This window comes from Ovis aries, chromosome 3, assembly GCF_016772045.2.
Source record: "Ovis aries strain OAR_USU_Benz2616 breed Rambouillet chromosome 3, ARS-UI_Ramb_v3.0, whole genome shotgun sequence".
Lineage (NCBI taxonomy): Eukaryota > Metazoa > Chordata > Mammalia > Artiodactyla > Bovidae > Ovis > Ovis aries.
In genome coordinates, this window is record NC_056056.1 from 5,188,497 (window position 1) to 5,200,739 (window position 12,243).

The window sequence follows — 12,243 nt, forward strand, 5'->3', positions numbered from 1 at the left end:
TCTTCAGTGCCAGTGCGAGAAGTGTGACCCTGTTTTCCAGACAGAAGTGAGCATGACAGGTACACCTGTGGGCCCACGTACCCTGAGGGTGGCCTGGTTCTAGGTGCTTCACGCGCACACAGCCATCTGCCGGAAACCTGAGGTACAGAGAGCGTCATGTGACGCCTGATGCCAAGCTGGCCCCACGTGGCAAGGCCAAGGTTAGGGCCCAGGCCGCCTGGCTCCTGCTCCACACCCTGAAGCACGGTCGCTCCCACAGAGGAGTGCTGGGGCCCTCAGGAAGCGGAGGAGCTGGGGTGCACATACAGGTCCGCGTGGCTCCTTCCATCTTACCGCCGCTTCTTCACAGGAGTGAAGAGGGCATCCGCTCCCCAGCTCGCCTTCGACAGTCGTCCTAGACCCCTAGCTGGGCCCGGAAGCCATCCCTCTCCAGAAGGTGCCAGCGGGGCAGGGGGCAGCCCGCCCCCTCCGTGTGCACGTGCCTGACTGCTCTCTGCTTCTCTCCCTCCCGCCCCGTCTCCGCCCTCGCTCCTCTGTCCAGCAGGCCTCCTGTGCTGCTTCTCCCTTCTCCTCTGTCTCCTACTGTGTCCAGCAAACTAAAGTGGCCTTCACCCCCGAGGACGGCAGTGCCGCTCCGGGCATCAGTGTGTCCGTCTCTAACTCCTTTCTCAGCCGGCACGGCAGCTTACCTGTGCCCTCGGTGAGTCGCTCCCTGCACTCGCTACCGGGAACCTGGAGAGCAGGACCTTTCCCTCGTGGCCGATGCCTCCCGACATGCATGCTGCTGCCTGTCGCTGGCTCTAGCCCTCCACAGACCCCAGACAGGAAGGGTGGCCCGAAGGTCGGTGTGAGTGGCTGGAGTGGGTTGGGGTGGGACTCTTAGTGGCCACGCTCAGAGCATCATGACTCAGACATAAACTGGCAGAGATGTTTTGGCTTTTTTATTCTGTTCTCCACTGGGCATTGGGTCAGCCCTGTAGTGTTCTGTGTTTAAAAAGGAATATTCCTCACGTAGGAAGCAGAGCAGCCTGTATCCAGTATGATGGAGCTGAAGTTAAGAGAGCTGCATCAGTTAGCTTTCACTACCTCTTGCTAATGTAACAAATCACCCCAAAACCTGTGGCCTAAAGAGCAGTAACCGTTTGTCCTTGCCGGAAAGTGAAAGTTGCTCAGTCATGTCCGACTCTTTGTGACCCCATGGACTATACAGTCCATGGAATTATCCAGGCCAGAGTACTGGGATGGGTAGCCTTTCCCTTCTCCAGGGGATCTTCCCAACCCAGGGATCAAACCCTGGTCTCCCGCACTGCAGGCGGATTCTTTACCAGCTGAGCCACCAGGGAAGCCTTGCCTAGGACACAGCTTAGCAGCGCAGCTGTGCTGATCAGAACAGGCCTGGCTGCCAAGGGCTGGACTCGCCCACATCCCTGGCACCCCAGTGGGGGCTGGTCTGGCAGTGACCCTCCTGACCTGTCCGCTGCATCAGGCCAGCCTGGGCTTGTTCACAGGGCAGTCGGCTGGGCTCCAGGAATACAGATGGAAACCTGCAGGCATCATAAGGCATCAGTGTGGGGCTGGCATGCATCCTCTGGGCCAGGCCCCAGGCAGTGCAGCCTGGGAAGGAGAGTGGACTCGACCTCCGCTGGGCGGGCCCTTCCGCAGGCCACCCTGTGGAGGTGGGGTGGCAGGAGGAGGGCTGGCGTGCTGTCTGCAGACACACGGCGCTGACGCCTCAGAGGCTGTGCAGGTCTGCTGTCTTCCTCTGGGATCTGCATCTGCTCAAGAACCTGACCGCCCCCACCTCCTGCTGATTCTGTCTAGTGACACCCTGGGTGTCAGGGCTCAGGAAAGGACTCTCCAAGGGAGCTCGGTGGACCCGTCCCGAGGTGACTCGCATCCTCCCAGGCCTCAAGTTCAGTCCTCTGGGGTAGCACTTTTCCTTGCCTCCTCTTCTGTGAATGGGACGATTAAGTAAAATCACAAGAAACTGCTGGGCAGGTAGTAAGCTTGGAACGTCTGTCGTTATTGCTCTTGTCTTAGAGTTCTGGGTTCTAGCCTTGGCTTGTTCTGATCCTGTGCGTGAGTGCCTCGGCAGATGTCTTCACTTGCTTGGACTGCCTTTGCCCTCTTGAATGACCAGGTTGACCTGGTGACGTCAGAGCCCTCTCCAAGCTTGGGTTCCCAGTGTGGTCTTGTCCGTTCTCCGTATTTGGAGCAACCCAGTGCCCAAGTGAAGCTGGTCCTCCCCATTGAGGGGACCTCGGGATGCAGTCTTCCCTTCAGCTCCCAGACCTCGCCGGGCAAGGCAGGACCACTCCCCACCCTCCCTGGCTCTGGTGCACAGACACCCTCTGTTTCCTCAGCAGCCACCTCTGACAGCTCTTTTCACAAATCTTGCAAAACTTGGCCTTGAGACAATCCTAGGTCTTGACATTTTTTTTTCCCCTCCCCTCTACAAACAGAAAGTAAGTGTGAGTTTTCCTAAGAATGTCTACATCCCTTTTGAATAGTTTGGGGAGAAGACTGAATGAACTGGACTGTATACTGTAGAATTAAAGAGAATTCGAGGACATTTTAATTTAAGCTGGGGTATGAGTATGTCATAATTTTCCCCTCAGCACACAGAGGAGTCTTACAACATCTTGCATCTCAGCACCAGCTCCACAAAGGAGCCTGAGAGGAGTGAGCTAAGAAGGGCGCTTTATTTCACTTGAAGCGAAGCCCCTCCAGGCCTCCAGGAATGTTAGTGATGGCCTAGATATATGGAATAGTTGACATCTGAAATGCAGAAACCCCAGAGAAATGATTTAGCGGTAATGCCAGTACGTTTTTCATGTATATTCTCTGCTTACATTTGGAGATGAGCCCCAGACAGAGGGCTTTGATGTGCTCTTGGAGCAGCGCTTCATTGCCAAATGTCTTTGTTCCTTCATCCCTGGACTTGGGTCATCAGTCCAGCATGGAATTCCCAAGAGCTGCCTCATAGGAAAATAGCAGGTGCCAAATCTGAAGTTCTTTGCCCAGTGGCCTATTACTTCTGCCTTGTAACAGGAAGATTGAAAAGCTTGCCCAGGGAACTGTAGAGCAGTGAACCTGCGCTGGTCAGCTTAGCGTGATGGAGGCGCTGCAGAGGCACGCCTAGCCCCTTTTCCAGGGCCCCGTGGAAGATGGGGTGTGGTAGGAACAGAGCCGCTCCCGGTGTGGGTCAGGCAGCCGGGAGGAGCCAGGGCAAGCAGGACGGCCCGTTGTCCTTGAGAAGCCCGTGCTAGGGAGTAGGCAGAGTGGGTCAAGTGGAAAGGGGACTCCGGCTCGGGCAGGGCGTGGGCAGCAGGGTGAAGGTCACAGACGTCTGGGGAAGGCTGTGGGCAGTGGGGGCAGGACGGTGTCAGGAGGGGGCGCCGGAGTTGTGGTCTGAAAGCCAGTTAAGGTTTCAGGGAGATGAAGGTCAGTGAGGGACCTGCCTGAAGGTGGGGAGTAGAAGCTTGTCTCAAGTATAAACTCTCAGGAGTGAGGCCCAGGGAGAGCGGCTGGAGGGGGTGACAACAGCCCACCGTTCGCGCATCCTGCCCTGCGGTCGAAACCTGCTGCTTCCTCCTGGGTGCTGCCCTCCGGGCTTGGGCCCAGCCCTGACCACTCTTTCCTGCTTGTCCCCAGACGTGTTCCTGCTCCCGTTCCTGGGAGGTGCCCACCCTCCTCTTCACAATCTTTGTCTGGGTCTGCTTAGCCCCCAGTCCACAGACCCCCTTTCCTTCCTGGCATGCACTGTGATTCTAGGAGACTTGGACAGCTGCTCAGACATGTGGCGTCTAGGACGTTAAGACCAATTGGGTAGAAGAAGGTGTTCAGGGAAATGATGAGCTACTATGAGGCCAGAACGATGTGGAGAGCTAGGTGCAGCCACCCCCGGGCATGGGCAGCTGGCCCCCTCGTGCCTGTTCCAATTCCAGTAGGCCTTGTAGTACGCCTGCCCCTTGATGGCACGGCTGAGTGTTTGAGTGATGGGCCCACTGAGGTACACCTCTCAGATGTGGCACTGGCGTCCTCCTCCCACCCCTGGATTCTCCTCCATCACTTGTACCCCTGGCCACCTGCCCTGTCCTTGCTGCGGCCTTGCCTGTGCTAACTGCCCGACTCACACCTCCCCCCAAACTCCCGTCCCTCCAGCCCCAGTCCTTCCCCCACCACCCTGGATTCCCACTGCTGTTCCCACTGTGGCCCTTCCTGGGCTTGCATTTTCTCTATTCTGAACCCTAGTGGTGAGAAGTCTTGGAAGCTCTGAGCTGGGTCCATATTCACTTTTCCCTCGACCAACCTATTATTGGGAACCTGTTAATAACCATTAGGGTTTCCAGTCCTCTGGACATTACAACACTGATGTTACAAAAGCCACCTCCCTCCAGGCCTATTCTTTCTTGGCTCACCGATATTAACTGTCACCAAGAGATAAAGCTGGATGCTAGGACTCTGCTGAAATATTTTCTTTACTATCTTGGCTTCCAAAATGATTCTGGAGAATCAAAACTTCTAGAAGACCCAAAAGAAGAACTTCAGAAATACCCATAATGACTGTCCTCTGTTTTTAAAAGTCTCTCGGGTAAGAAAGTCATGTGTATCCTGTTGAGGACTTCAGTTTAAATGGAGACGGTGGGTGGAGCTGCTGGCTGTGACCCTCTGAGAGCCGGGCCGGGCTTCCACGCTGCAGCGCACGGGCCCTCCTAGGACCTGCCCGGGGGTGGCTCACCCTGTCTGCCCCCTCGTCAGTCTCCAGTCACCAGCCATCACCGAGATGAAGGCATCTGACAGGTGGAAAGGCCAAGCAGGGAAGGAGAGGGAGGCAGGAAGGAAGATTGTGGACCGCAGCAGGTGTGCCCTCCTGCTGGTTAAGTAGCCCCCCCGCCTCCCCGACTCTGTCCCCTGTGTCTTCCTGACATCGTCTTTTCCTCACTGGCTTCCCGCCTGCTCAGAGCAAACTTACTCTGAGAGAAGAGGGAGGGTCCATGGGCAGTACCAAGGGCCCCGGGCAGGCAGGTTCACCTCTGAGCTGACCTCTCTCCGGCTCTTTGTTCTGTCGCCTGCCCGACCTCCCAGGGTTTGCTAAAGAGCGGCCCCCAGCACCATCAGTAGCGAGGAAAGCAGGGCTGTTTTGCCAGCCACGCAGGAGTCTTTGCAGGCCCCTCTGAGTCTGGCCTGAGATCTTCGCAGCCTCTTCCAGTCTGCTGGGTCCTTGAAATGCGATGTGGCTCCTCCAGAATGTTCCTCCTGTGCCTTTCTGCCTTTCCTCAACAACCAGGTGCCCATGTGGCCAGCGCATCCCTGAAGTGTGACCTCCAAGTTCACTGCCGCTCCGAGCCCAGACACGGCCTTGTGAGAAGGAGGCATGGGCGGGCCAACACTCCTGTGGGATCCTAATCCCCTCAGGTAGAGGTAGAAGCGTGGCTGTGTGTCAGGCCCCCACCTTGAGCCCAGGGTGAGCCTGCCTTGCCTGCGGTGGACACCCAAGGGCCAAGGACCGGGCCTTAGGGATCTTGTCCTGGGGGCTCGCCAAAGCAGCTGCTCTGCCCCCGCTGTTTCTGTCCCTGCTAAAGACTCCCTGACTCTTGTTGGTGCTCATGTCATTGTGGACAGCTCTCGCAGACTAGCTTCAGACATGAACTTCCCTGCCTCCCCTCGCTGATGACGACGCTGACCTAATGTAGTCTGTGACAGTCTTACTGGTCAGGGACCACAAGGCCCCCAGGCCCTTAGGAAGGTCCTGTGTGCGCTGATGGCTGCCTTTACTCTTGAGATTTCAAGCTGCTTGTCAGCTTGCCAGGGGCTCTTCTTCCTGTTCTGTGATGGAACGTTCACCCACGTTCTGGAGACAGAGACACCAGACTAGAGAAGCTGGACCACTGGCTAAGAGTGTTAAGTCAGAGCTGAGGTTAGAATCAGACCCCCATCGTGAAAAGCACAGTGTCAGGTTGATGTCTATGAATTGCTCAGTGGCCAGTAAGCGCTGAGACCCGAGAAGGCTCAGGAGAAAGAAAAGCCTGTGCACAGGCTGGACGTCGAGAGACACGCGTTCTTCGTCCTGACAGTGTTCTGACGCAGGACAGAGTGTAGCCGCAGGCTCTCCGTAGGGCACTAAGGGTAGGTGTGAGTTAGAGCCCCTGTCGTGCTGCGTAAAGCCACACTGAGTGAGAAATAGTGGAGTTGTGTTTCTAGAACTGAATTCAGATCACTGTGGAATCTGTACTAAATCTTCGTATGAAGAGTTGACGTTATCGAGGTCAATGTTTGTTTCTTTAGTGCAGAGAAGCATTTCTTAAAATGAAGTCATTTCCTTATGTACTTTTGACAGCACTGGGTCTCTGTGGCTGTGCAGGCTTCTCTCTGATTGCAGTGAGCGGGGTCCCCTCTGGCGCTCGCGCTTCTCACTGCGCTGGCCCCTCTCGTCGCACTGGCTCTAGGACGCACTGGCTTCAGCAGCCGTGCCGCGTGGGCTCCCTGGTTGTGGTCCCCAGGCTCTAGAGCTCGGGCTTAGTTGCTCTGCAGCGTGTGGGGTCTTCCTGGAGCAGGGATAGAGCCTGTGTCTTCTGCACTGGCAGGCAGATTCTTTCTCACTGAGCCACCAGGGAAGCCCTGAGGTTAATATTTAAGGAATATACAGAGCCTCCAAAGATGTATTGGAGGTTCTCACAAAAATATAATTAGCCATGAAACCATTGGCCAAAAATGTAGTGTTCTTCAAGGAAGATCTTGTGATTCAAATGCAGGAGTCTGAAGCACGAGAGGAAGCGTAGTAGGGTTCTGCTTTCACCTGCCCTAAGATTCTCCCGAGTGGACATTTTTGTTCTTCTGTATCCTTTGTTGTAGAATTACAAATTAGAATTTTAAATGAATTCAAAAAGAGAGAAGGCATTTTTTGCACACATGTGACGTCGATGCCGCCTTCCTTGGGTGAGCTGAGTGCTGGCTCCTTGTTCCCACGACGGGACCCACAGCAGTGTCTCTCCTTGCCTTGAGCACAGGAGCTCTCAGCATCGGCCTCTGACCCTGCCACTTGGCTTCAAAAACTCTGCTTCTGACATTATCTAACATGTAGTAGTTATAAATGAACACAGGCACCTCAAAGAAGGAAGTTTCCTCCGGGCCTAAGACGGCTTTTGTAAACATGTAGTTGACTAGGCTCAGGAAGGAGAGTGGAGACAGGCAGTCTTGTGGCCAGTTTGCCCCACGGAGTGAGAAGAACCATTATCAAGGGTCCTTCCTGGTGATCTCAGAATGGTCATGTCCCATCTGAGAACCAAGTAAGATGTGGTTGTTTCCAGGAGATCCCTCCCCAGGAGATCGAGGCTGTGTGTTTTGCATCGGCTCAAAGCTTTACTTCCTTCCAAGAGAAATAACTGAGGCCCATATTGTGTGGACACTCGCAGGCCCTGTTTGAAGGACGCTTCCGCTGAGCCCCCAGCTCACTATAGGAGAAGAAAGCCCAAACCACCCTCAAATTACAGCTCCTTTGAATATGTTTTCTCCCAAATGATGGATAAAACTTTAAGCCCCCAAACAAGCTGTCCAAGAGCGTATCTGTTTTCGCCAAGTAGTGTTCAAACCCCTGAAGTCACAAGCCTCGCTGGAGCCAAGGGTGTATAGTAATGACTGATCTCTGGCGGCTTCTTCACCCCCGAACACTTGGGGCCACGGTCAGTCCACTCACTCAGACAAGTGCATTTCCCGTGATTGGCAGGGCTGGGCGCTCTCCAGAGCGTGGGGCCTGCGTCACCATGGAGTCGCTGTGATGATTGGCGGGGCTGGGTGCTCTCCAGAGCTTGGGGCCTGCCCGAGCCACCCTGGAGTAGCCGTAACGGTCAAGGTCCTCTGGCCTGCAGCTCCAGCCCTCGGCTGTTGGCACGCTGACCGCCTCCTCTGGGCCCCGGCCCTCTGATAATCACAGGGATTAGATGGAATGTCTGTCATGTTGAGGAATCAGAGGTTTTCTTATGAAGATCTACTTTCCTGCTTTCTTCCCAACAGTGCAGGGCCTGTCCCTAGTCATCTTTCATGCCAGGATGTAATGGAAAGGAAGTGGCACTGAAAACTGGTGCCTGGCCAGCTTCAGGCAGCTCTGCTGCCTAGCACGTGACTGGCCACCCATCAAGGCAGTCTCCCTCCTCCTTCACACCCAGGAGACTCAGTGGTCCTTTCAGGTGTGTACTCCAGAGAGTGGGTTGCTGGCTCCTGTGTCTCTCACGAGGGTAGGTCTTTGCTCTACGTGTCTGACGTGTATGTCAGGCCTTTGCCTCTTGCAGGTTGGTCATCGCTTGGGTGGTCTCTGGGCGGAGCGAGCAGACCAGACCCTGCAGAGCTGCAGGATCGCAAGCTTAGGGCCTGTCACATGCCCAGAGTGCTCCCTGAGTGTGAGGGGGCTGACCCAGCACCGTCTCTGTCGAGCTGAGCCCAGCTGTGGCTTACTAGGTCCACGGCTGCCCTTCCGGCCTGTCTCTGCATCTTCGTAAGGAGGACTGTAACTTGGTGCAGAGTAAACGAGGTGGCTCACATAAAACCTTCAGCGCCTCCTCTGCCCAGCAGGACACCTTCTGTGAGAGTAGCTGCCATCCCCACCATCATGAGGTGGCTCTTGCTGGCACTTTGACTGTGAGATCAGGGCTGACGCGGGGGGCCAGGTGCCCCTCCTCCTCCGCAGAAGTCACTCGAGCACGCATAGATCTTCCGCAGAAACATGCCGCCTCCCAACAGGCAGCCCGTCCCATTATAGACTCTTGGGCCCAGACAGTCTTACTCCAGCTATAAATAAAAATTCTTGCCGCGGAGTGCAGCAGTGAAGCCCGGCACCAGCCAGATCCTAAAATAGATTCCAGGCTGCGGTGAAGGCGTGTTTTCTGTTCCACGGCCAGCCCTGCGTTCTCCCTGCCCTTGTGAAATAAATGTGATCTTAAAGGGCCTGGAAACACTGCTCGGGGGAGGCGATGGATACTGGATTTGTTGACTGCGGTACAAGCATGAGCTTGCAGGGCCAGGGAGGGACCGGCCTGGTGGTGATTAGAGAGCAGCCCTGTGTCTCCCCCGCGCCCCCTACCACCACTGCTGCCCCCTGAAGGTGATGTTCAGGCCTGGCTGCTGTCCCAGCAGGACCGCATAGCTAGAATACCAGAGCTGAGCCCAGGCAGCCTGGTTGTTGCTGAGGGAAGGAGGGCAGGGCAGCCAGCCACTCTGTCCCAGAGACGCGCACCCTCCTTCCCTTCTCCCTGGTGGCCGCCCCTCTCCTCTGCCATCCTCACCCTCAGTGGCCTCCCCTGCGGACCCGTACCTGCACAGCCCAGGCAGCTTGTCCACGACCCCCCGCGCCCGCCGTCGAGACACTGCTGAGTCAGGCGACATTCTGGGCACCTTGGTTAATAACAGCATTAAGATCCATTCCTAAGCATTCCCTCATTCAGTAAGTATGTACTGAGTTAATTAAACGCCTTGGCTCTGTTTCTCAAGGCGCTCCTGAGGGTATTTTGGAGGGCAGGAGAGGAGAGCTGACGCTGATTGCTTGTCACCCAGCCAAACTTACAGGGCGTCTCAGTAAACGCACACAGAGCCCCTGGGAGGGAAGAACTGCTGCTTCCATCCCTGCTTTAAAGAGGAGGAGACAGGCTCAGAACTCGCCCCCCTGCCCGAGGTCACACTGCATGACTTGTGCACGTGCCCTCTCAGCAGTTGCCTCAGCTCCCAGAAAAGGCACCCGCGCTGTGCGTGTTAGTTCTAAAAGGCCTTGTAGGGCTTCACAGAACCGTTCAACTTCAGCTTCTTGAGCGTCACTGGTTGGGGCATAGACTTGGATTACCGTGATATTGAATGGTTTGCCTTGGAGATGAACAGAGATCATCCTGTCGTTTTTGAGATTGCATCCAAGTACTGCATTTCGGACTCTTGTTGACCATGATGGCTACTCCATTTCTTCTGAGGGATTCCTGCCCGCAGTAGTACATATAATGGTCATCTGAGTTAAATTCACCCATGCCAGTCCATTTTAGTTCGCTGATTCCTAGAATGTCAACGTTCACTCTTGCTATCTCTTGTTTGACCGCTTCCAATTTGCCTTGATTCATGGACCTGACATTCCAGGTTCCTATGCAATATTGCTCTTTACAGCATTGGACCTTGCTTCTATCACCAGTCATATCCACAGCTGGGTATTGTTTTTGCTTTGGCTCCATCCCTTCATTCTTTCTAGAGTTATTTCTCCACTGGTCTCCAGTAGCATATTGGGCACCTACTGACCTGGGGAGTTCCTCTTTCAGAATCGTATCATTTTGCCTTTTCATATTGTTCGTGGGAAGAATACTGAAGGCAAGAATACTGAAGTGGCTTGTCATTCCCTTCTCCAGTGGACCACATTCTGTCAGACCCCTCCACCATGACCCACCCGTCTTGGGTTGCCCCATGGGCATGGCTTAGTTTCACTGAGTTAGACAAGACTATGGTCCTAGTGTGATTAGATTGACTAGTTTTCTGTGAGTATGGTTTCAGTGTGTCTGCCCTCTGATGCCCTCTTGCAACACCTACCATCTTACTTGGGTTTCCCCAACCACCGGTGACGCACAGAGTCCGACCCGCTGCCCGCAACCGGCTGCACGTGCTAATGCAATGTCATTGTGCTGTGCGGAGCTGTGTGTGATCTCTGTGGACTGCTCAGACTGAGGCTTTACTGCTGCACTTGGACTGCACTGGCTTGGGGCAGGCCCACTCCAGTGCTCTATGCGTTTTCATGCTTCAGGGATGGGGGGGTGTCAGTGAGCACACATCAGGACCCCAGAGCCAGGATTTGGCCTGGTTCGTTCTGGCTGCTGTAACAGATTACTGCAGCCTGGGTGGCTTATAACAGCAAGTGTGTTTCTCACAGCTCCAGAGGCCAGCATGGTTGGGCGAGGCCCTCTCCCTGGTCACGGACTTTTCTTCGTCCTCACATGGCAGAGGGTAGAGCCTCTTTTCTGTAGCACAGACCCTAGCATCTGGAGGGGTGAGGATTTCAACATACAAATTTGGGGGGGCACCGACGTTCCGACCATAGCAGCACTGAAGGTGGGTTGTGAGCGAGGCAGTCGTGGCCAAGGGAGAGGCGCCTGTGTGCGGGAGTGAGTGTCCGGCAGGCCTGGGGGCTGGACTCCTGCGGGAGTCTGCAGCCACTGCCTCAGTGCGGCCGGCGCAGGGGTCCCTCAGACGGTCTCCCGGGACCAGCCGGGCCGTCCCCTCCCTCAGCTGATGCACTTCACTCACGGTCTCCTCTGGGCACCTTCTCGGCCAGTGAGAGCGCCTCCCTATGGCTGTGGGGGGAGCACACTCCAGAGGTGAAACAGCCCCCAAAGCCAGACGCGCCACCCCCAGCAAGGGCCTGGCTTGGACCACTGCTCTGAGAGGTCAGATGGAAGGCGGCGGCTACTGGCCCTGAGTAGGGTGCCCCATGGACGCTCAGGCCCCACGGCCCCAGGGGGAGGACAGCTGAGCCAGGGCTCCGCCGCCACGGGCTTCTCCCCAAAGAAGGCACGTGGACAGATGGGACCAGCAGGAACCCAGGCTTCATTGTCGTGCTGTGCTTCTTCACTTGTTCCCCTGTGTGTCTGGGTTGGCCTTGAGCTTCTGAGTTAGATGGGAGTAAGATGTGTGGGGACAGTCAGTTTCTAGACAGGTACCCTGGGTCAGATATAAACCAACAGCCATGGGGCTCATGGCCTCACCAAGGAGCAGGGGAGCTTTGAACTCTGATCCACAGCCCGAGGAGGCTGGTGGGGGGCAAAGGGGAGTATGCCTGCTCCTTGTGTGACAGCAGCTCTCCCCTCAGGTTGAAGTGTAGCTTTAGAGAAATGCTAAGGGGATGAGTGGCTTTAGCCTCTCATTAGTTTAAGTCTTCATTTCCTCTTGCTTCATGGATTTCAAAAATCCTGTGCCGGGTATTCCCTGGCAGTCCAGTGGTCAGGACTCCTTGCTTCTACTGCCAGGGGTCCAGGTTTAACCCCTGATCAGGGAACTAAGATCCCACACGCCTCACAAAAAAAATCCTATGCCAAAATGCAGAGAGGACAGCTGAGCAAGCGGTGTGCCTGTTTTTTGGGGCAGGCTTTTGTCAAGTTCCAGCCCCTCGTGGTGGGAAGTGAGCCTGGCGGGGGCTCCAAACTCAGCCCCTGCTACACATTCGTCCCCGTTTCTCCAGAACGGTGGGCAGGGCAGGCCTGGCCACCCCAGGGGACTGTTAACTGGTGG

The 12,243-nt window shown here is 55.6% G+C and overlaps 1 protein-coding gene across 13 annotated transcripts in view; it reads left to right on the forward strand.

The window, feature by feature from the left end:
- The window catches only part of RAPGEF1 (Rap guanine nucleotide exchange factor 1), a 136,521-nt gene that overhangs the window by 101,758 nt on the left and 22,520 nt on the right, over positions 1-12,243 (forward strand). For 8 of the 13 annotated variants that reach the window (XM_027966247.3, XM_042248038.2, XM_060411656.1 and 5 more), the window contains one exon: positions 542-700. The exons of 4 other annotated variants lie outside the window; for them this stretch is intronic. In XM_027966247.3, coding sequence (XP_027822048.1) covers positions 542-700 — 159 coding nt within the window. The remainder of the gene's footprint in view (positions 1-541; positions 701-12,243) is intronic. One more of the 13 variants, XM_042248036.2, reaches the window with a different exon arrangement.